Source organism: Hetaerina americana, unplaced genomic scaffold (assembly GCF_022747635.1).
Source record: "Hetaerina americana unplaced genomic scaffold, ioHetAmer1.1.p SCAF_76, whole genome shotgun sequence".
Lineage (NCBI taxonomy): Eukaryota > Metazoa > Arthropoda > Insecta > Odonata > Calopterygidae > Hetaerina > Hetaerina americana.
This window is the reverse complement of record NW_027287383.1, coordinates 1,224,662-1,249,750: the sequence shown is the minus strand read 5'-3', so window position 1 is coordinate 1,249,750 and position 25,089 is coordinate 1,224,662. Positions and strand designations below refer to the sequence as shown.

Below are 25,089 nucleotides of genomic sequence, written 5' to 3'. Positions count from 1 at the left end.
AAAAAAGTATTTAATTCATCCAATATAATTCCTGCAAGTTAGTAAGCTTTTGAAGAATTCTGATATCCATAGTCGAAAATTATGAGCATACGTAAGCACGGCTGATACAATTTGGAAATTCGAGGTGAAAAAAAGTAAATCAACCGCCGCGCTCTGCCGTATATCTGACGTCACCAGCCGACCCTTGGCCATAGGGTCAGGTTTTTGCCTAGTAAGAACTTTTCGTGGATGTGAGGATTTCTTTAAGAAAGTATATAAGTCGTATTTTTTTATTTATAATGATCCGCGTGTTTCGTAAATTATGTGAGTCAACAGGACTGTCAAAGGTAAATATGACTACCTCATACTTATCGCGCTTCTTGCTGTTTACCTTTTGTCTTTTGGTATTCCTGGGTATTTTCAATTCAAACTAGAGTTATGTCTCTAAGAATGCCACCAGAATTGCATTTGCTTCGTCTTGGAATGGAAATGAAACACTTGCTGAAGATGACCCTGAGATGTGGGCTTTACTTAAAGAAGAAAAAGCTCGGCAAGTTCAAGGACTGGAACTAATAGCATCTGAGGTGGTCTATGCATAACTCTTTGCCCTTTATCTTGCGCACCTGTTGTTCCTCGATTACATTTTGCAATCTTAAACTCTTTAATGGTTGTCCTACTTCAGAATTTCTGCAGCAGAGCGGCCTTGGAAGCCCTAGGATCTTGCCTGAATAATAAATATTCGGAGGGATATCCAGGAGCCAGGTATATTTATCCAATTATGGGGAAGATTTCTATCCAGAGTATTCGGCGCTAAAGTTATTGTTACTGATACAATGTGATTTATATGAGATTTTCATCATGTATAAACCACCAGCATTAATTATTTGTTGGCATTCAGTTGAATGGAATTAAATAATATATTCATTACAATACCGGTTTCTTATAGGTATTATGGAGGCACTGAAGTAATAGATAAGATCGAAACACTATGCCAACGGAGGGCTTTGGAAGCATTCAATTTAGACCCAGAAAAATGGGGTGTAAACGTTCAACCTTACTCCGGATCTCCAGCTAATTTCGCCGCTTATACAGCCTTAATGAATCCGCATGATCGGATCATGGGACAAGACCTCCCTGATGGTGGGCAGTGAGTACTAATATCTATTTCATTTTTGGGTTGTCTTAATGCCGGCATTATTTATACATTCCCCCAATTCACTGGCATAAGTTAAGCGGCAACTTTCTGAATGCATTTAAAATGGAGTGAGGTATTTCATTTCATCATAAGAAATTTCAAAATAAGTCAAATTGAACCCCAACGCTATAAATAATCACATGATAGTACCATATCCACCGTATATGAACTGCCTAATTCTTTATACAATACATACTTCTTTGGGCCACTCAGAGAAATTATGTATTAAGACAGTAAATATTAATATATCATGAATATTTGAAAATTATCTGGTGTCGCGGGTTATGTTACAAACCAAAATAGAATATCTTAAGCCATATTTTAATTTCTATACCATTACCAAGACACTTAAAGTTAACAGAACTTGGCCCTCCAGGAGCTCACTCATGACTCTGTCTCATCTGGTACAGACTGGATTTTTGCACTCATACTAACAGACAAATATTATTAACTTCTTTTCAATCTGCTTAGTTCAGTTAACTCTTTTTTGGTGTTGAAATAATCTTAATTAATGCCAAGTCAAATGAATTTGTTGCATAGACTTCCAAGGAAGGGGTAATTTCAATTTTAAAATATTTATCAATAAACTTCTACTTGTTTCAACAAAATCAAATTATAAGGAACATCAAGATGAGGCTTTTATGGAAGATGGCAATGGGTGCAAATATATGTTATACTTCATAATTTGAACACCTTAAAAATGAAAATGAATCTCATCAAATTATTGACACAAAAATTTTCAGTCTCCTTGAAGGTTGCAATGAGAGATCATGGAATGTGACGTTGCTGAAAATGCCACAATTGAATTTTCCTTCCATTGCTGATGAGAATATCTTCACTTTGATATGATCCTCATATATTAGATATGCCTTCTGATTCACAGGATATTCTTGAAAACAATATTCATGAAACTAAAATGACAGGAAAGAGGAGATGTTCCTTAACTTATTTCTGTTCTGAAATCAGACTTGTGATCTGTTCCCATGGTGGCTGGGAAAAGGGGGTTAAATTTTTTGTACACTTATTCTCCATATTGGTAGTTTATCTTCTTTTCTAAATTCACAATTTTTGTGGCATAAATGCATGCAACACGTGACTGTGACTGGTGAAAACTCTGCTATTGATGCTTATTTCTTGAATGCATGCATTTCTTAATAAAAAACCATAAACACAGTAATCAACACGAAGGTCGGTTTGATAGTAAGTACAAAACCCAACAGTGTGTGTAATTCACACATTAGGGTAGGGGGGCCATTTTCACTGTGGACACTTTTTTTCCTGCTTGACAGTCATGTATACACATTTATTGCATCAACATTTCCAAACTTATATTTTATTATTGGATAAGTAAGATTAAGGTCATGAAAGACCCACAATGACAGATTATAAATGTAAAAATAATTACAACATATATCACTGAAATGATTATTGTTGAAATATTTTTTGCCAGTCTGACCCATGGATTTATGACTGACCAGAAGCGAGTTTCGGCAACATCTGTTTATTTTGAATCCATGCCGTACCGTTTAAATGTAAGTACTGGACTGATTGACTATGACCGTCTACGGGAAACAGCCAAACTTTTCCGCCCACGTGTTATAATTGCTGGGACATCAGCATACTCACGCCTCCTGGATTATAAAACGTTCCGTGAGGTTAGTTACTCTCCTTCTGTAACATTATTATTGTAATGTATTACTCCTATACTCAAGCAGTAGGAGTGTACAAAATTTTATATTTTACTAGCAGTGTGTTTATTTCTGGTAAGGTTCCTCTGAACTCTTGGTTTATGTGGTCCCTTTGACCTACACTTCTGGAAGGTACCTGTAAATATCCTAGATGGCATACATTATTTTCCTTCTTTTAGCTACTTTTTAGAAGAAGATAGTATTACTTAACTACAATTAATTATGGTCACTACTTAAATCTGTAGAGTTTGCTTCCTTTCTGATTGCTCGTATTCATTTTTGAAACTGTGTAAACAATTGTTCTTTTTTCCAAATTATTCAAATTCATCGTGGCAGCTGATAATGCTTTAATATGTGGTAGCAAACAAAATTTTAAGACAAAAATTGGATTATAAAATAAATGGCATTGGGAGATCAAGGCCCTGAGATATCAAAAATCGAACATGTCTTAAAAAATCTTCATGTTAAGTAGATGTGGAATGGTAATATTTCTGATTGATAATTTAGAAAAATAGGTCATCTTAAATACCATAAAAATTTTGTTGGAAAGGCATTAATGTTTTGCACCTCATTAGCACAAGCATCTAAAAAATTTATAAATCTACCAATTAAAAGCTATTAAGTGTTATTATTATCTCTGTAAAAACTTAACTATTTATAAAACGTATTAAATAAAATTAGAAGCATTTTATGAAACATCTGCCATAAGTCTACCCAAAAGTGGTAATGGTGGCATCTCAAGCCAATTAATGCTAATCATCCCTTTTGTTTGTTTTCACATCTATTGCTATGCACATACTTAGAATGATAAAAAATGAATATATTAATTTTACCTATCCAATCTCCCCATTTATTGTAGCAATTTTGGCACACAATAATTGTTTTAGTTACTCCTTAGAACATGGTTGTATTTCAAATATTTCACTGAAAAATTGGAAATATATATATTCAAGTACTTGTATGTACCAGTGTCATCATATTGTTTTCTTACTAGAAAAATGTTATTTGTATATTTTTAGATTTGCAATGAAGTGAAAGCTGTACTATTGGCTGATATGGCACATATATCTGGTCTAATTGCTGCTCAAGTTATTCCTTCGCCTTTTGAATATGCTGATGTTGTTACAACAACAACTCACAAAACATTGAGAGGTGGTCGGTAAGTGGTGTCATTCCACAGAGGTTGAATGTTATTCATGGTTTGTGTCAACTCCAAGAGCTGATATAGAATATTTTGAAATAATTATCTCTTCAAATTATAATTACTAAAAATTGAGGTTAAAATGTTTTAATCTCAGTTTTTAAACGGCATCTCCCGCAGTTTCTTTGGAATTTCTAAAATTTTCCATTTAATATATATTCTTTCTTTTGTCTCCATACCTTAATTTATTGTCTCGTCTTAAACAATCACAAATATTAAAGGATGTGATTTGAATTACAGGTCAGGGATGATATTTTTCCGACGAGGAGTAAAGGGCCAAGATAAAAATGGAAAGCCAATCATGTATGACTTTGAAAACAGAGTAAATGCAGCTGTTTTTCCCTCACTGCAAGGAGGTCCGCATAACCATGCAATTGGTTCTGTGGCAGTAGCGCTCAAGCAGGTATGTTTGTAGCATTTTAAAATTTCTCTTCATTTGCTTTGCATTGAACAATAAACCATGTTCAGGCATGTTGACTCAGGTTGGTACTTTACTGAGGGCAAAGTGGGGTCCATTTTGATTGCAGTCTAATTTTCTCTGTAGCTGACCGTTTTCTACTTCAGTAATGTGCTTCTTCAAATTTCAAATGTATACTTAATTTTTTTGTCCCCTTTTTAATATGATTAACCCTCTATACAGATTTCTGGATCAAGTTTTTTTGCTTATTTTCCTGTTTAACTTGTGAGATAAATTTTGAAATAATTTGCATTAGAACTGTATATTATAGTATTAGAAATAATCATGCTTGGCATAAGATTACATCCATTTCCTTAAAGAGTATTTTCTCTATGCACCACCACTCTTATTCATGCATTGTTGCTCTGTAAATTTATGTGTGCTCCTTATTTTGTACCTTAGATCCCATTTAATTGTAAAGTTAAGTACTTGGTAGTATTTTTAATAATTGGAATATAACCCAACATTTTTTAGGTTTCTTGGACTATCTGCTGATTATGTGTGCATAGTTTCTGATGGCATTTAGTGTTAACTAAAAATCTAAAGCATGGGACTTTTTCTTCATATCTCCATCATTATCAGGAACTGTATAAGACCGGGAAAACTTTGAGATATGATTAAAATCAAGTTTATGATATGATAGCGTTTGAAATTTAGATGGTTGATTAAATGAATGTGAATATAAAGCACTGGTGTGGCCAATATCTCCTATAATTAGGCGTAGGCATATACTGTATACTGTATGAATGTAATTTCTTGGCCTAACCTAAATATATTATTGCATTTGTCGGTGAAGTTAATTCAATATAAAAAAGTTTTTTTATTAATTATCGTTACTTCTAAGAATTTATTTTATATATGCGCCGGTAAAGGCTACACATTTTGTCGATGGTCCAATTCAGAATAAAATATAAAATAGAGCTAAAGGAGTCATTATTACTCATCATTCTGAACCTATAATATATTATCTATCTAGGGAAATATTTTGTCATCTCCCCTCCATGGAAGTGGAATTATTTTTTATCATTAACAAGGTATTCTACCTTTTTTTTATAGGTATTTAGGGTGGTCCATAATGACGAGCTATATCCAAGTATTTTGGGAACTTCCTATTTCTTTTTTCATTTCTTCTAAACTTCTGCATGCCTTCATGCAGTTTAACAACTCACTTGCTACCTCTACCTAGCTTTCCTAATGTTTTCCCCTATATCACGGCCTCTCATCAAATCACTACTCTTCAATATTCCTCCACACACTTTCTATACCTTTATTGTACTTCCCCCTGTAACTTCCGTTCTGCACCCACTGTAACCATGGCATTGATCTTCCCCTCTGTCCAACTCATCTCCTCCATTCTCTATCACACCCACATTTCATAAGTAAGTGCCTCTTTTGCTAATGAAATTCTTCTCTGAATGTCCTCATTATGATGCACCTTTTTCTCTAAAATACTGCAGAAAAACCTGAGCTGCTCCTTCTGCTCCAGTTTATTACATAGCTTTCCTGCATCTCAAGAATTGCATTACTTTTGTTTTAATTCCAAGAAACTGTAGGAGATGCCACAACAGTAACTTTGAACGGAGTCATTTGCTAATATTCATTTCAATTCAACAATTTCAGAGGGTAAAAATCATTTGCCTTGACCGGAATTTGGATCCGAATCCCTTGATGTCCAGCCAAGTGCTATAGCAAGTTAAGCTATCCTCTACTCCTCCTAAGTTCTCTTAAACTCTGAAATTTTGGGGACTTAAAGCACTTGGCCGGACATCAAGGGATTTGGATTCAAATCCTGGTCAAGGTGAATGATTTTTACACTCTGAAATTGTTGCATTACTTTTGTTTTCTTGTGATAATCCTCATTCCATCCTCCTGTTATTGTTCCTGTAAAGCACTCAATATTGACTGCAATCCTGTGGCTGTCTGACTCACTATCATTTGATAATTTGCTCACTAAACTGACCTAATCTTCTTGCCACCAATTTTTACCCACAGTTCCAGCCCTTCCCATGCTACCTTATTATTTTCTCAGCATATTTGTTGAAAACTGCCTGCAATAATGGGCAACCCTGTCTCACTCTCCTGCCAATCACTGCCCATCCTGATTCTTCCTCTGCTACCTACGCTTACCTCCATTTGATTCATTTACAAGTTTGGAATAAGTGACCACCATGGCCACCAGTTTACTCCCATATTCCAGAATATCTCCATTAACTTTGCCTACTCTACATGGTCAAATGCCTTCTCAATATCCATGAACCACCCAAAGGTATTCTGATTATACTTGGTGTTCCTTTACATAATGTTCTCATCTCTGCTTTGGCATCACATGCTCCTCTTCTCTGTCTACCCCCAAACTAATCCTCACCAAGGTAGTCATTTGCACTGTTTTTTTATTTTCCATTGATGATTCTTTCTTGCATTTTGTTGAGGGTACTGTCTTTCCTGCTTGTGCAATCAAACATATCAACATAGTCTTCTCATATCAGCTGCTTTATCCAGTTTTGGCATTAGGTTCAAAATCGATGTAAAGAAATATTATGGTCATATTCCTCCCTTATAAACATTGTGCATGTGTTCAAAAATCCCTACCTTCCATTTTTCCTCAAACTCTTCAGTAATTCTGCGTGAATATTATCTACTCTTATTGCCTTGTTCAACTTCATCTCCATCAGTGCTTTTCCTAGCTTGCTATCTAATATTCCTGGACACAAAGTATCCTTGTCCATGATGCATTTCCTTTGTATTTCTGAACTGCCATCTTTACCAAAAATCTCTCCTGTGTATTCTTTCCACCATCCCTAAATCTCTCTTGGCTCTATTAATGAATTCCCTATCTTTTCTTTCATAGTAGGTGTAATTTTTCTCTGGCTTCATGGTGACAGATCTCTTACCTTCTTATATAGTACTTCCACTCTACCCTGTATCTGAATTTTCTCCATATCCTCACCATGATCTTTCCACCACATTTCCTTGGCCTTATTAGTTTCTTGTGTAAGAAAGAAAGTACAAGTATGGGGGTAATTAGAAAATTTCTCAGGATGAAATAGAAATGAATGACTTACCTCAATGAAACCTTTTTTCAATGTAGTCTCCCTGTGCACTAATTCGCTTGGTCCAGCAATATTCCAATGTTTTAATCCCATCTAGAAAATTATCAGGCCTGCAAAGTACCCGTCTACTCTGGCTGTAAGTTCTTAGTTTGAAGAGAATCTCCATCCAATGAGGAAAATGTTGAGCTTGGAGAAGGAATGGAAATCTGGCAGAGGCAAATATGGCAAATAAGGCTGGTTTGGCTACAGAATGTATCTTAGTTCATATAGTTTGGCCATGGCAATAACACTTATGTGTGGCGTGCACTGTCTTCGTGAAGGATGACCACCTTTGCCAAACTGGCCTTTTTTTTATTTATCTTTTGCTGTTGTTGGTGCAGGAGGTTCGCGTAGTATTGTCCTGTAATTATTTGGCCAGTGGAAAGATATTCTATCCGCAGAATTCGTTTCACATCCCAGAAAACTGAAGCCATCACCTTTCCGGCCGATTGTATTGCCTTTGCTTTCTTTGGTGGTGTTGAATCAACATGTTTCCACTGCTTTGACTGCTATTTTTTCTCTGGGGTATAATAGTGGACCAAGGTTTCATCTGTAGTCACAAACAACAGAAAATCTTGTTGGTTGCTCTTAAAATGGGTCAAAAATTGCTTGAAATTTCCATTCTGATGCATTTGTGATCCAAAATAAAGAGTTGCGCGCCCATCTAGCAGATAATTTTGTCATATTCAATTCTATTGTTAAAATGTGATAGGCCCATTCAGATGACATCCCTACAGCTTCAGCGATTCCTCACACTTTCAGTTGGCCATTGTATGACTTTAGCGATAATTTCTGGCGTAGTGGCACATTTTAGCCGACCATTACGCAGGCCATCATCTAAGCTGTCCCGACCAAACTTAAACTCATTCGTCCACTTGGCAACAGTATGAAGGAGCAGAGTCCACCAGAGTGTTCTGTAAGTTGCCATGAATTTCCTTCGCTTACACTCCTTTCTTAATGAAGTATTTAATCACTGCTCAAATCTCACTTTTTTCCATCTGTACAAATCACTACACGGGAGCACCAACGGAGAGGCATTCGTGCCACGGTTCTCTTCGCAGAGCACTGACGTGTCATGTGTTTACTCATAAAGGATTAACTATGCGGTAAACTCATTGCGCTAGTGGTGACATCTGGTGGTGATTCCAAAAACTCTTCTAACTGCCCCTGTACCTTCTTCTCCTCCCTATTCCCATGTTTCCTCTCATCAATTTTCTGCTTTCATCTATCCTCTGAAGCATCTCTCCCATGACCCTTGGCTTATTTGTTCCCTTATTCTCTAGCATTCATATCGTTTCCTTAGTTGCTTTTTCTATCCTGTTCTTAAGCTTCACCCACTCTTCCCCAACTGTTTTCAATCTCCTGCTCTCATTTTGAATATTGTCAAGTTTTCTTGGTTATCCTTCCATTTTATTCCTTTTAAACCTTCCAGATTCCACTTTGACACACTCCTACCCATTTTTATCATTTTGAATTTTAAATTGATTCACATGAGAATTAAATTATGGCCCGAGTTTACCACCACTGCATGGCCCAAGTTTGCATCCTGGGAAGCTACGATAGTTGCCACTTTCTAAACCTATGTTGAAACATGATATAATCTAACCAGGTTTACCTGTTTCTTCCTTTACCTTCCATGAGTACCTATACCTGTGGTGATATTTGAACCAGGTGTTTTTTTATTATCAAATCCTTTTTTCTGCAGAATTCAATTGGTTTCTCTCTACGATCATTTCTTATTCTTCAACCATTCTCACTTGTCTTTCTCCCATCCCTCACTTCACCTAACTTTGCATTCCAATCCTCCATTATTATTAGATTGCTCCTTCCTGGTGCATAACCAATTATTTCTTCTAATTTATCGTACAAGCTGTCTATTTCTGCCTCCTTGTGTTGGCATATACGCCTACATTACCACTGGATTTTTAAAATCTGCTTTTATCTCTACCAATTACAATTATGGAATTTAATCACTTACCTGTTGTATATTCACTACCCTCTCCCAAGTTTCCTATTCAGTCAACCAATCCATATTTACACTTATCCACCCACTATAAATTACTCTGTGATTTTCACTTCAATAGTCTCCTTCGTCTATCCATCTCACCTCACACAAATCTTATATGTATATACCCCTTTATCCATTTCATTCTTATTGTTTTCTGGCTACCTTGTCACATCATCCTAAAATTCTATATCTAAATACTAACCATTGCAGTCTTCTTCTTGGTCTTCTTTTTTTGTTTTCAGTTCAGTTATGCTAGGCTTTCATGTGATACAGGGGCCTTTGCTTCCCCACTGCCAGGTGTGACACCGGCTTAGTAAGCCAAGTCCTGTAGTTGTCAGGATTTAGTATTTCCTTTTTTCAACTATATTTATTATTTTGGTGATAATTTTGTTGGTTTACCATTGTCTTTCCCAACAATTTTGTTAGTTTGACGTTCAAATTACTGCCAAATAGCTGTACGATCACTCAAATAACTGCCAAACTGGAGTCAGAGCTTGCAGCCACTGGTATGCTGCACATACTACTTTTATCCTGCTCTTACCCTTTGACCTATCTGCCACAGGTTACCCTATCAGGGGCAATTATCAATGCTCAAACCAGTATAGCTCTAAAGGTCAGTGGAAAGTGCATGTCCTTCCACTAAGTCAGGTCATAGTCCTTGGGAAAGTTGCAGGAAGAAATCATATTTTATTTTAACAATTAGCTTCTAGTTATCAGTACTCATATTTTTCTCCTAACTTTTCTTCTGGCTGTACCTGACCTTATCAGGTGTATCTTACCATATTCTCCTTCATTGGATGAGTAGACCTTCCTCATTTCATTTATTTCCATGGTCTTCCTTCCATAAATCTTTAGGATTGATATTTGTTGCATGAGAAAAAAAATTCAGTTTAACCTGTTGGATGAGAATGATGTATACTTTCAGTCTTGATCCTAGTATATATGCCTATCATTGAAACAAAATGTAGCCTACCAAATAGTTATTAGAATCATCAAATCCAAAATGTCAGTTTCAATGGCTCACACAATTGCTGAATTAAGACAATTCCTGAATAATGAAAATGCTGGACCATGTGGGGCTGTTTTTGTATTCTGGGAATATAAATATCAACTTGACCTTAATGTGAACTTACAAATACTTTAAATAAGTGTTGATTAGTGTATCTGATTTTATGATCATGGAATGAAGACATCTGAGGGAGTATTATCCTCAGCTAGTTAACTATGAGGTTCAACCAAGTTAAATGCATGTGCTCTAGCCAGTATTGAAATTGGTTGTAAATTGATTGGGGACATTTTCCCTGGATGACTTTTGAGTTGTGGGTACTAATTTTTTGTACTTTTAATTTATTGTTTATGTCAAAGGCAAAATCAAGTCACTTCAGGGAATACCAGCAGCAAGTCCTCAAGAATGCCCAGAGTATGGCCAAAGCACTCATCAGAAAAAATTATACTTTAGTATCTGGTGGTACAGATAATCATTTACTCTTAGTGGACCTTAGGCCTAGGGGTCTTGATGGAGCCCGTGCTGAAATGGTGTGCAATCGTGTTTCTATAACCCTGAATAAAAATACCTGCCCAGGAGATAAAAGTGCATTCAATCCAGGAGGTCTTCGTTTAGGTAACTATATTATGTTTCAATTAGCATTTCGTTAATATTATCATCTGCAAATAGGGTTGATATCATAATTTAATTTTCTTCACTCTACCTAATTTTTCTTTATAGCTATTTAGATTAACATTAGAGTTGGCCCTAACCAGAAACGGCTTTAAATAAGGGTTTTATACATAATTATTATCATTATTTGTAATCTACTGGTTAACCCTTTGGCTTAACATTTTTTTTGCAATCTACTCGCTCAGAAATACCCTTTATTTTGAGAAAATATTCTATTGATAAATATGCTATTAATTGTAAAGTTAATAATTTATTTTATTGACAATTTTAAATATCTAGGGTAACACTTTGCCAATAATAAAGTCATATTTTTTAACAGTATTATTAGCAATTATGAAAAGTTTGCAAAATTATTTGAAATATTTTTTGGTATTTTATAAAATTATTGTAATTTTTTTATTTTATTGTGACTCTAAACTGTATCTTATTTCATGCTTGAAAGTTGCATTGAAATGCACTGAAGGGTTTTTGAGATATTGCATAGTGTATCTGGTACTATTCCGAAAAAAAGTTTTTACTGTCATTGGCATTTTATCCCAAAGTTGAATAGCATCTTACAATATTTTTTTTAATTTTGTTAAATATCTCTTAACCTGAATTCTTGTTATTGGAATAATACAGATAGAATATAATTGCAAATTCTTTAAGAGCATATTGTAAGTAACACCTTAAGGTTTAGGCCTTTTTCGTATCCGCTGGACAAATACTGTCTTCATTTTCCTGAGAAAATTCTGCACTGTTGCACTTCTCACAGAGTTTGAATAATCTGAACTATTGGGGTCACTTTCTTCACTGCTCTCACCAAGACTGATGTGACTATCAAAAAGAAACTTTTCTACATCATCGTCAGTAAAAATCTTTCGCTTTTTGTCGGCCATTGCTTCAGAAGTAGCATGAGTATACATGGCCACAAGCATCCGTGGCTGTGACGGCAAGAGTACTCTGTTGTCTCTAACTATTGTGTATTATCAGAAGGTCACAACCTCATTTAGAAATTCTATCTTTATTGCTGATGTGGATGCAAATAAGAATAGATGAAAGGCGACTTTCGTGTGGCAGTAGAGAAGATGGCACTATATTTTCCATAGTAGCAAGTTCACTGAAGACTAAGACATTGGGTATCTTTCATTTACTTTCAGCGGATGGTACTCATCAATTATCCAAAATGAAATAGTGCTTCATTTATCTTATGTTGGCTATGAATAGGTGCCTCAACAATTCTTTATTAAGTAGGAGAAGGATATGAGAGAAAGGAGACAAAATTAGCCAGTGGTGAATGTGCATTGGGTTCATGATAAATGTAGATGGAAATACTTCAAAACCATTGAATATATAAGAAAATAAAATATGACCTGCAATATAATAAAAGCACCTGAGTATGTATTAGGAAAACATAAAAGCAATAAAGAACAAATTATGAAAAATATTTGACCCTTATATTCCAAAAGAAGGTTGGAAAAAAATAATATATGAGACTGTCGGATAGCCATCTTTGTAAGCCAATGGGTTAAGGTAGGTTTTGGTTGGACACAAGGTATCAAATGGTGCAGTGACAGTTCCCTTGTGTCTCCTAACAAAACACAACCTAACATCCTAACTGCAATAAGCCCATCTTCAACTCTATATACTTCCTCCTTCACATCATTCCATCCAACATTTCTATCTTATTAATGCCCCTTCCTGAATTGCCTGACATTCTCCCCTATATCACAGTCATCAATATCCCATTGCCAACCATAATGCATCCATCTTTCCTGCCTCCTTTGGATTTCTCCCAAATATACCCCCCTCCTCCACCTGGCACTTCCTCATTTTTAATTCCTTCCTGTAGACTTCATTTTCTCCACACCGACATTTCAAAAACCTCAAATCTATGCCTATCATCCTGCTTCAATGACCATATTTCTGTGCCATACAAAACTGCACTCCATGTCAAAGTGTTAACGACCCTTTCCCTAACATCCCTTCTCAGCACCCTCATCATCATTTCCCTCCGCCTTATAAAAGCTTTTTTATGTAAAGCATATCTTCTCCTTATGACCATCTACGTTAACTGATGACCCCCACATTGCGGAAGGGAACAATCTTGTTCATGCAAACTGATGTTTGAATATCAGGGAACTTGCTGAAGAGTGTGTCAACTTGATTGGTTTGACTGTGAAATTCTGATGAACAATTGACGATGCATCGAGTCTCTGCCAAATTTGTGCCTCACCTGATGACAGCAGACCAGAAACAACATTGTGTTCAAGTCTGTCAGGAACTGTTCGATCGAGCAGAAGAGGATGAAACCTTCTTGTCCAGGATCATAGCAGGTGATGAGTCATGGGTTTATGGATATGACATCGAAACAAAAGTGCAATCTTCACAATGGATCAGTGAAACATCTCCTTGCCCCAAAAAAGCTAAACAGGTTCACTTAAGGTGATGCTGACTGTTTCTTTTGATGCAAAGGGGGTTGTGCATCATGAGTGCCTGCCTAAAGGCCAGTCAGTCGACATGGAGTACTACCTGGGGGTTATGAAACGCCTAAGGGAGAGAATCAGGTGAAAACAGCTTGAACTTTGGAGGAGCGTTTTGTGGTATTTTTCACTATGACAACATGCTGGCTCATCATATCTCAGAACTGAAGAAATTTTAGCTGAAAACAAGACTGCTGAGCTTTCCCACCAACTCAACTCACTAGATCTGGGCCTATGTGACTTTTTCCTATTCCCCCAAACTAAATACCCCACTCAAAGAAAAAAGATTTGCCACAATGGAGAGATTGAGAAAAATTTGACAGAGGAGCTTACGAGCATTCTGGAAGAAGCATTCCAGGACTGTTTCAAAAACTGGAAACACCATTAGGATAAGTGTATACCTTAGGGATGAGACTACTTTGAAGCGGACCCTGACTAATAATATCTAAGTGAAGTATTTTTTGTAATATAAAAGTTCAGGAACTTCTTGAACATACCTCGTAAATGCTACCAAGTAGTCCATAAAAACTCTTCCTTCCATCTTTTCTTAAACCTTTAAGTAGTTCTGATGTCTAACCCCTTTACTTTAATTGATTTTAATTCCATTAATGCCTTTTCTATCTCACTGTTGAGTAAGCCTGGACCTAAGCTGTCCTCATTTACATTATATTCTCTTTCTATGTCTAACCTTGCTGTTCTAAGTACTTCACCATACAGTTCTTCCTTTTATATTCCTTCCATCTCTCTTGAATATTTTCTGGTTCAGCTAATATTTTGCTTTCTTATCCCTGATTGATAACAGATATTTTCCCTTTTTGCTTCTTACCAGTGTTTTAACCGCCCTGTATAGCGTGAAAATTTTGCCCTTCCTCTGCAAACTTTCCATATCCTCCCACTGTATTTTCCACCTTGTTTATTTTACTCTATTTGTTACTTGCCTCATTTTATTATTCAACTCTTTATGCTTCTTTCTACCTAACTCTTTATCTACATTATTCCATTTTGTTTTCTTGTGTATCTTTCCAATTATTTCGTCTGTAATTCATGGAAAATTTGTCACTTCCCTATTTTATAGTTTCAAATAGTTTCTTTTGTGGCTATCTATATAGTTTTGTTGATATCCTATATTCCCATGTTTCCTTTGTAGTACCCAGCTCCCGATCCTCGTTCGTTTTTTTCTCTATAGCCTTTTGATACTACTTCTTTGTCAACTCACTTAATGCTTCTACATTTCATTTCCTGAAGCACCTTCCCTGCTTTATCTTTTCTAATCGAGTACTACACTTCATAACTACTGAGTTATAATTATGATGATTCCCCATCCACTCCTGGGAAACTACAAATTGATCACCATATTCCTAAATCCATGTCTAACCATAATATAAGGTATTTCTGAAAAGTTGTTGACCCCAACTTGAAAATGGCAGCATTCCTTAATAAAAGTTAGGCAATCTGTTCGTGCATGCATTAAAAGGTACTCACCAAAATGTCAGCCTTTGCGACACTCAGCTGTAGTTTGACAATGGTTTGATTGAGTCATTGTGAGGGTTTTCGTGAAAATAGAAAAAAATTGAGTATTAAGTTGTCATTAAATAGCTAGCTAAAATTCATCAATTGCTCTTTGAGTTAGTTGACCGCTCACCATATTCACCAGATCTAGCCCCCAGTCACTTTTTTTTTGTTTTCCAACCTTAAAAGTTTCGCTTGGTGGACAGAGATTTTCATCAGACAAGGAGATTATCACATACCACTTTTTTGCAGAGAAAGGTGTAAACTACTATTTGGAAGGGTTAAAAGAGCTAGAGCAGTGCTAAAAAAAGTGCATCAACTTATAAGGAGACTATGTTGAAAAATAAATTTGAAGAAAAAATTTCTTCCAAAGAAACTGCGGGAGATGCCGCAACAGTAACTTTTAACGGAGTCATCCGCTAATGTGCATTTTAATGCAACAATTTCAGAGCGTAAAAATCATTCGCCTTGACTGGGACTCGAACCCAGATCCCTCAATATCCGGTCGAGTGCTTTAGCCACTTAAGCTACCGAGGCGTCCTCTTAAACTCTGAAATTTTGGGGCTTTTAAAGGAACTAGATGTTATGACGAAATACCGTACATACAATGTCACATGCATTCGTAGTCGTGCGCGAGGCGCCACTGTCCACGAGGTTAAAGCCAACTTTAAACACGTATGGTGTTTTCCCTTTGACAAATTCCAAAGAAACTGCGGGAGATGCCGCAACAGTAACTTTTAACGGAGTCATCCGCTAATGTGCATTTTAATGCAACAATTTCAGAGCGTAAAAATCATTCGCCTTGACTGGGACTCGAACCCAGATCCCTCAATATCCGGTCGAGTGCTTTAGCCACTTAAGCTACCGAGGCGTCCTCTTAAACTCTGAAATTTTGGGGCTTTTAAAGGAACTAGATGTTATGACGAAATACCGTACATACAATGTCACATGCATTCGTAGTCGTGCGCGAGGCGCCACTGTCCACGAGGTTAAAGCCAACTTTAAACACGTATGGTGTTTTCCCTTTGACAAATTCCAAAGAAACTGCGGGAGATGCCGCAACAGTAACTTTTAACGGAGTCATCCGCTAATGTGCATTTTAATGCAACAATTTCAGAGCGTAAAAATCATTCGCCTTGACTGGGACTCGAACCCAGATCCCTCAATATCCGGTCGAGTGCTTTAGCCACTTAAGCTACCGAGGCGTCCTCTTAAACTCTGAAATTTTGGGGCTTTTAAAGGAACTAGATGTTATGACGAAATACCGTACATACAATGTCACAATTGTTGCATTAAAATGCACATTAGCGGATGACTCCGTTAAAAGTTACTGTTGCGGCATCTCCCGCAGTTTCTTTGGAATTTGTCAAAGGGAAAACACCATACGTGTTTAAAGTTGGCTTTAACCTCGTGGACAGTGGCGCCTCGCGCACGACTACGAATGCATGTGACATTGTATGTACGGTATTTCGTCATAACATCTAGTTCCTTTAAAAGCCCCAAAATTTCAGAGTTTAAGAGGACGCCTCGGTAGCTTAAGTGGCTAAAGCACTCGACCGGATATTGAGGGATCTGGGTTCGAGTCCCAGTCAAGGCGAATGATTTTTACGCTCTGAAATTGTTGCATTAAAAAAAATTTCTTGCTTATTTGTTAGGTTGGAAACTTTTCAGACTACCCTCTAATAGTATAACCAATATCTTTCTGAGTCCTCTACTGATCACATACCCTATGGACTTCTTTCTTGCTATGGTTGCTTGTTGGCATGTAGACCTGAACAATGACCAAGTTCGTTAATTCAGTGTTCACTTCTGCAAATAGTATTTTATTAGTCGCTTGCTCTATATTTACTATGCTTCTTCTTACCTTTTTATTCAATATTATTGCCACTCCTCATTGTTTCTCTTTCCCTCCGCTGCGTATTACTCTGTAAAGATCACTCCATTAATTCCATTTCTTTCCATCTCACCTCGCACAGCCCTAAAACACCTGTATTTCCTCTTTCTATCTCTCAATTTATATTTTATAATTTTCCTCTCCTCAACATTGTCCTAACATTCAAAGCTCCTATTCTAATTAATATATGTCCTTTCCTGCATCTTCTGTGCTGCCCCTGTCGGTTTTGCTTTCCAAATGTCTCTGTTTTGCTTTGAGAGAATTTATGCTTGAACATAGTAAATAAAGTGATTTATTCGTTCACACCATGTTCCATGAAAACGTTGGTCTTGATATTGTTTAATTTTTATTTTATTTTAAAAAGCAATATGATTGCATTTAAATTATGAAATAAAGTTTTAAAAATCAAGTAAAATTTTGCTTTTTAATGATTTTATTTAAAGACTTTCCTCAAATACCTTCAATAAACCTTCTCATAAGGCAATGTTATACTGTATATAGTACCAAGTGGAAAAATAACAGTACTTCCTTCTTGATTAATTTTATTATTTCTATTTTAATCTTGATGAGACTATTTTAAGCATCATTAATATCCCCAATGGTATTTTTCATTGTTCATTTGTAATAGGGTCTTTAAAGGTTTCCTAATGATTCATATTGTTATGTTTTAAGTCAGTTGATTCTATAATAATTCTCAAAGCCTTTGTACCAAATAATTTAATCTATAAAAGAAATCTTGAGGTTGCTCGAAGCTTCAAATTTAGATGCTGAAAAATGCAAGGTATCACCAAGAAACTAGAAAAAAAATTGACTAAAAATAATCAAATTATGAATGCATTAACCACTTGATTAATTTGAATGATGAATAAATTAATTCACTTAATAAAGCATAATGTACAAATGTAAAAATTAGTAATTGGCCGATAACCTAAGACCAGTTAATTTGAAATCAGTAGTCAGGTATTTTTCTTATTAAAGTATCTCAATTTTGTATTCTGGTTGCTGTAACCTTAGAATATAATGTTCAATTGGCCATTTTCACTAATACGTTAGTCACTGTTGGTATGAGGGTGGTCTCAGAAGTACCCAGCCTGACCTAGAGATGGCAGTAGTTGTTTGACAAATATCACTGTATTAGAAAGTATGCAATCTATAAAGCCTATCTTTTAAGTGTGAAGACGTTAAGTTGTTCAGTATTTGTATGCCAGCCATCAATAATGAATGCTATCAGTGAAAATGGAGAAAATTGGTCATCGTTATGTGACACAGTACTTTAATTTGAAAGGCCTCGGCCCAACCAATTAAAAGCTGACCTGGATTCTAGTCTGGGTGAGTCTGCTCCTTCGTTTACAACAGTAAAATATTGGTTAGCAGAGTTTAAATGAGACCGTACGAGCTGTCAAGAGAAGCATCACATTGGGAGACCAAATGAGGTGGTGACTCCAGAAATGGGGAAGGAAATCCACAAGGTGATACTGGATGATCGTCAACTGAAAGTGCATGCACTAGCAGACAAAGTAGGCATTTCAAACAGTGCGATATATCGCATATTAGCTGAAAATTTGGACATGAGAAAGCATTACTTCACACCCGAGACAAAAGAACTATCAAAACAATGGATTCAAAAGGGAAAACTGCCTCCAAAGAAGGCGAAGACGGTTTCATCTGCAGACAAGGTCATGGCGTCTGTTTTTTGGGATGCGTGTGGGTTAATTTTCATTGAATATCTTGAAAAAGGAATAACTATCAATGGCGACTATTATGTAAACTTATTGAAACGTTTGAGCAAAGGAATCAAGCAAAAGCAGCCGCATTTGGTTTAGAAGAAAGTGTTGTTTCATCAAGGCAATGCACCAGCTCACAAATCCGTTATTGCAATGATCAAAATTCATGAATTAAAGTTTGAATTGCTGCCTCATGCACCCTATTCGCCAGATTTAGCCCCCTTAGATTATTTTCTGTTTGCAAACTTGAAAAAAATGGCTCAGTAGTCAAAGATTTTCCAACCGTGAAGAAGTGATGTCGGCAGTTAATGGCTATTTTGAGGAGTAAGACAGTCATTATAAAAAGGGTATTGAACTTCTTGAAATTTTGTTGGGTAATATTTTTATTAAAAGGAGTTGAAATAAAGTGATTTGTGCCCAAATCAGCTCATGAAAGCAGCATATTACGTTCAACAAATCCATTTTTTGAGACTATATTTCTTCTGGGTACAAATTTCAACATTAATGCCATTCAATTGAAAAATTGTTGATGTAGTGTTTTTTTGCAATATTTATGAATCATGTTTTGCCCTTTCTTTAACTGTTGTTCAGAATATTTTGATTTGATTAAATTTTTATGTGATATGTCATTTCATTGTGCATGTGTTAACTCACCGAGTGAATTTAAGAGCGGCGGATGCTTTAGGCTTTGGAATGACCACTTGGGGTTGTTTATTCAATGATGAATCAAACTGAGTAATTTTTGTGAATAACAGTGTGTATAGAATGTAAAATTATGAATTGTGTTGGAGACATTGTTTTGTAAAATCACTAATTCTGAAAAACTTTAAATTCAGATGTAATTTTAAAATGTGCCAACTGATTGATGTTCTATGTAACTGAAATCATGAAAACATGAAGCCTGGAACTCAGGTTTTCACCTAGCAACTGAGTGTTACTTTATTACATTTTATTGAGTTTAACACTGTGTTACTTTAAAGTCTATGTGAAGGGTTATGTGTTATAATGATAAAGGAAACGTAAGACCAATTGTTTTACGGTTCTTGATTTTGTGACATTAAAAAAAATTTGTGGCGGCAATCATGGAGGCAGTTAATGAGGGCAAGGAAATGATATTATTTCGTCTTCTCATAAAAATTTGTGGTGGATTTGGAATTCAAATTTTCCCTAATTTTGATCACAATATCTTAAAAATCCTTTAAAAAGGTAATATCATATGTGCATGTTAATTTATAAGTTATTATTATTTGATAATTATTTTTTATATTTAAAATGGGAAGAAGTGTGTGGGGAAAGTAATTTGTTTGGATTTTTATAATTGCATTTATTATTATTTAGATAAGTTGAAAATATATTTACTTCAAGGTGAAATTCTAGTATATATCTTGAGTAGTTCCTGAAAAATGATAATATCTTAAAATTTTTCACTAGCCTTTTTAAATATTTATATGTATGACATAATTATTCATGGTAGAGTAATGTAGTAAAAATCATTTAAACCTGTCATTCATCATTCATTAATAAAGAATCAGCTAATAAGTTGACTGTAGCCCTTGCTGTCTTTCTCATGGGAGCTCTCCTTTTGTTTACCTCTCTATAATTGATGTTTGGCATATTAACTGACGCTGGTACAGAAAGGTCTAGAGTGAATTTGATATTTTATAATCAATGTGTTTTAAAATATAAAAGGGGCACATTAGTTGAGAAAGTCGTTCTTCTTTGCACTTTACGGCTAGAAAATTGTTTTTTTTAAATTGTATTACTAGGAGCACCAGCATTAACATCCAGGAACTTCAAGGAGAAAGACTTTGAACAAGTGGTCGAGTTCTTTGATCATGCAATGTCCATTGTTGCTGATGTGAAAGCAGCATCAGGTGAGAAGATATGTTTTCATGAAAGATTAACATACTGTTTTGTTTTTAAATTTCAGTTCCTCATTTAAAGTCTCTATTACAGGCAGTAAGATGAAGGACTACAAAGAATATTTGGATAGCAATTCTGTTATTTTAGATCGAGTGGAAAAACTAAAAATTGATGTAAACAATTTTGCCAAAACATTTCCCATGCCTGGATTTATGGATCGTTAAGATTTTTAGAAATCAACTGATACTGGTGTTTCTCATTAGCACTTGAATTCAGGCTTCCATTCTGTCTATGTTGAACTGTGATAATTCCTAAAAAATGTTATTTTTGTAAAACAAAATGGAGCAGATTTATCACAATAACTTCTGGTTCATGGCAGTGTAGGGGATGAAATAAAAAGTATGAATTTGCTGAAGACTTTTTTTCTGTCTCTCACCATGACCTTTTATCCATGATAAAAGCTGATAAAATAATTTTATTTGGAAAATGGATTTTTAGGATAATTTTGGAAGTGGAAAGTAATCAAAGTTGATGTACATCATATGTATGTTTATGAGCTGTATAAATGCAATTCATACCAAATTGAATCTAGTAAAATGAATTATTTCATACATAATATAGAAAATTTAATTGTGAAGAACTAGAGAAGCCCTCCTAAAAAGTGTTAAATAATGTTTTTATGTTGTCTAACTAAAACAATTTTTGTTAAATCATTAAATGTATTTGTTGAGTAAAATTTTGAAGTAATACATTTGATATTTATCAATATTTGTTTATCTGCATACCTCATTGGTAATTTGAATGTTTGACTAGCTTCTGACTGAAAATTTATTAGTCATAATCTAATAATAATATGGTGGCAAGCCACCTCATTATTATGTTTATTATAATTTGGTGGCTTGACATCAGCCACTTAGCATATTGTACTATTGGTTCATAACTTTTCATTTGAATAAACATAGTTGTTAAATGTTAGTTCTTATGTACCTGAGGGCATAGTAAAAGGTCAACTCAATTCATGAGTATCAAAATAGCTTCCAGGTTGTTACCAAGAATGAAGTAGTTTTCCACAAAATCCTTTAGATTTTTGCATTAATGACAACAAGTACCTCAATGAAGTCATATCTAACTCTGTTAATTTCTTTGAACTTTATATCTTATATATTAAAGATATTGGGTGCTTTGAATGACCATACACTTTTATTTTCTTGTTAAACCATTTTTAGCATAATCTACTATTAGGCCTATAAAGTTTGTCATACACTGCTTCAGTTTGCTCATTCTTTACAATTAATGATTGTTCAAATCTGCCAAACATGTTAATTTCAGCAGTCACTTCCTAGTTTGAATAAAGCCTCCCTGCTAGCATTTTTTTCATATTTGAGATCAGGTGGTGATCTGAGGGAGTCATAGCTGGGGAATAGTAGGTATGGTGAATGGGCTAAATCATGACTTGTATCAATTTTTTGCCCACAACGACAGTGAATGAACTGGTGTATTGCTCAGTAATCATTAAAATTCATACTCTCACAGTGTCAGGTGGGGATGTTAGATTGATTTGAATGCCATCTTCCCGGCAGAATATGTATTCTTCAGGATCTCATTGCCTCTCAGCGTCTGCATTCACTTGTCATACCTTCTTTGAATTTCTCCCAACAATATTTTCTGTAATCCTAGGATGCCTAGAACTTAATTATTTCTTTTCTTTGAATGCAGTCTCCCTTGCCATTACCTCTGCATGTATATTGAAAAGCATGGGTGATAATGGTCATCCATGTCTTACTTCCACTAAGCTTTTCTCATCCCGACTCCATTTTCTATCCTCACAAATTCAGTCTGAGACTTTTACAGACTCCAGGAAAGTTTTCCATCTATCATTCTTCTTTTACCCACCATATGTACCTTTCTATTGCAAAAGATAAATTCATTGTACTCTGAGTGAAATCCAGTAAGCATACACAACGTCTACATTAAGGCCTTCCGTTGTGTCAGGGTTTTTTCCTAGGAAGGGCTTTACATTGTGCTGCGGTTCTTAGTCTCACTTAGTACTTAGTCTCACACCAAAACAATGAAAGGGCATTATTCTATAGTGCTTAATTTTCAATGCTGAACATTAATATTGGAATGAGGTGTCAAAAACTTCTCTCAATGTTTTTTATTTTTGTTTTATGCTGCTTCTAGAGGGTATCCGCTTATCCAAAATTATAGTTCACAGAACAATTCCCGCGATGTAGTCTTGTAATGTTATCAAACTCTCTGAAGACATTTTCATTCATGAAAAGGTGAGTTCTCTTTTCAAAACTTACCGCCCTCATTTTGAAACGAGTCAACCCAGCCGTCGCTGCACTACCATATTTGTTAACATTTTTCACAGCAGATGGCCCGCCTCGGAGAAGTTGCTCTTTCTGGTCCATAGAGGGTTGACGGCGTGGTGGCTGTATGTATCATTCCGCCTTTGTAATTGTCAATTACTGAGATATCAATTCTTAATTTTGCTGTTCCTCTTAAAGTTATTAATATATTGTGTAGTTTCTAAAATTGAAAGCGTAATTCGGGATGTTTTGAGCTCAGCTTTTATTGACGATTTTAAGTTCAAATATAAACATGAATTTATCCCTCCGCCTCGGGCAGTAAACACCACAGGTAAACCAGTGAGGATTTAGGCGTTCCAAGTAGTGTATGTGCCTCAGGTGATAATCAAGTGGAGTTGTTACTATATATGGCGGAAGTGTTGCTGTTATTAAAAATGTAAAGTACAAGTGGTGGGACTGAGGATAAAAGAATGTCCGAATCTAGGAGAGGAACCCGAAGAAAGAGAAGTTGTTGGTTCGCCGTCTTCGGATTTGTCTCTCTTCTGGCATCTGTCGTTAATGGTAAGATATTTTAACATATTTCTAACTTCTCACCTAGTGAAGACTAGCCTTCCGGATTACAAACGAATTGCTCAATTGGCACCATACTATATAAAATTCAGACTTCTCTCAGTTACTCATGCGTGATTTTTTGTTTAGGGTTTCCTCAATCTCTTGAGTACTTAAGGACACTATATTTTAGTTTGGAGATAGAAATTTGTTAGGTTTTGTAGGACTAGAAATCTATTGAGTAAGCTGAAGGGATGAGGAGCAAAAGCCTATTTCCTTTAAAATTTATTTTTGGCATAAAATTGAAAGAAGTAAACAGATTGTTGTTCAGCCCTCAATACTTGTTTAAGCCAATGCAGTCACCGCGCCAGAATGATGGGGAAATGTGTTACGCTGTTTTCTGTTATGAAAATTGTTTAATTTCTTCGCTTTGTATTATTTATTAGAAAATAGTCCCTGAACTTGCTAGATCTCGGATGCTTGATTTGGAGCGTAGTCGATCGTTTACCTTCACAGATTGCCTACCTGCGTTACGAGTTAATGAACGGGAACTCGAATTTCTAAAAATTAGCTTGAAAATGTGGAATGTATTTTAATATTTTTCATTTTCGTGTGTAACTGCTATTTACAAAAACAAATCATTTAAATATTTGCTGTTGGTGCAAATAAACTCGATGCGTATTTATAATTTATTAATTAGATATATTAAACTCAGCGAAAATTGTAAAACATTAACCTTCACATGGTTTGATATTGAAAAATGAAAATGATCGAGCTCGTTGACAAAAATTCAAAGTTGAAGTGGTCATTAAAATACCTTCCCGTCATTGCTAATCCTAAATTTTGTACCTTCATTTCGTTTCGCTGGTTTTCTTTATTTTTTATCTTTTGTGTTTGTAAGTTTGTAAGTTTGCCTTCAATATGGTTTTACGTCGATCAATTTACTATGTCAATATATTATGATGCAGATACTTTTACCGTGCAGCTGAATTTAATATCGTCATTCAACCCGCAATGCAACAATGAATATTACCTATTTCACGGAAAAGGGTGACTTCCTTGCGTTTAGATGAGTCTGTGTAATTTTGACTGAACATCAATTGCCCCATTGATTGAAAACTGAACTTTAATCAGAAATCGTATTTTAATCATAACTTTCAATTAGTTTAAATAAATAGCTTTCAGAACATGACATAATTCTACTGCTGATTTATTATATATGTTGATACTTGGGTGCAATTTTTAGTTACTTTTTATTATATATTTTAGCTCGTTAGCTAATACATCATCCCAACCAACTCCAAAGTTAGGGTGGGAATAAGTCGGTTACGAAAAAGTGCGCGTTTTCGAATGTCGGTGATTTTTTTCACGCGCTAAAGAATTAGTTGAGATGCTATGTCAAAATATCTAAGGATTTAATGACTTGCGCGGATTCGGATTTATCTCTTACAACCGGGTTGTTTACGGTTTGATCTGATTTT

At 35.4% G+C, this 25,089-nt stretch overlaps 2 protein-coding genes across 6 annotated transcripts in view; both read left to right on the top strand.

Annotated features, from left to right (window-relative positions):
- The first annotated feature begins 82 nt into the window (after positions 1-82).
- On the top strand, positions 83-21,162 carry LOC139697417 (serine hydroxymethyltransferase, mitochondrial-like). Of its 2 annotated transcripts, none has more exons than XM_071596111.1 (10): positions 83-326; positions 429-563; positions 662-741; positions 926-1,126; positions 2,625-2,829; positions 3,882-4,021; positions 4,304-4,466; positions 10,983-11,238; positions 20,651-20,758; positions 20,841-21,162. In XM_071596111.1, the coding sequence occupies exons 1-10, from the start codon at positions 279-281 to the stop codon at positions 20,969-20,971; spliced, it is 1,467 nt and encodes a 488-aa protein (XP_071452212.1). In that variant the 5' UTR covers positions 83-278; the 3' UTR covers positions 20,972-21,162. The 2 variants fall into 2 exon arrangements, with proteins under 2 accessions (XP_071452212.1, XP_071452211.1); XM_071596110.1 differs by having other exon boundaries at positions 84-326; positions 414-563.
- A 2,234-nt stretch (positions 21,163-23,396) lies between these two features.
- The window catches only part of fra (neogenin protein frazzled), a 146,976-nt gene continuing 145,283 nt past the window's right edge, over positions 23,397-25,089 (top strand). For all 4 annotated transcript variants that reach the window (XM_071596164.1, XM_071596162.1, XM_071596161.1 and 1 more), the window contains exon 1: positions 23,397-23,620. In XM_071596164.1, coding sequence (XP_071452265.1) covers positions 23,530-23,620 — 91 coding nt within the window. In that variant the 5' untranslated portion in view covers positions 23,397-23,529. The remainder of the gene's footprint in view (positions 23,621-25,089) is intronic.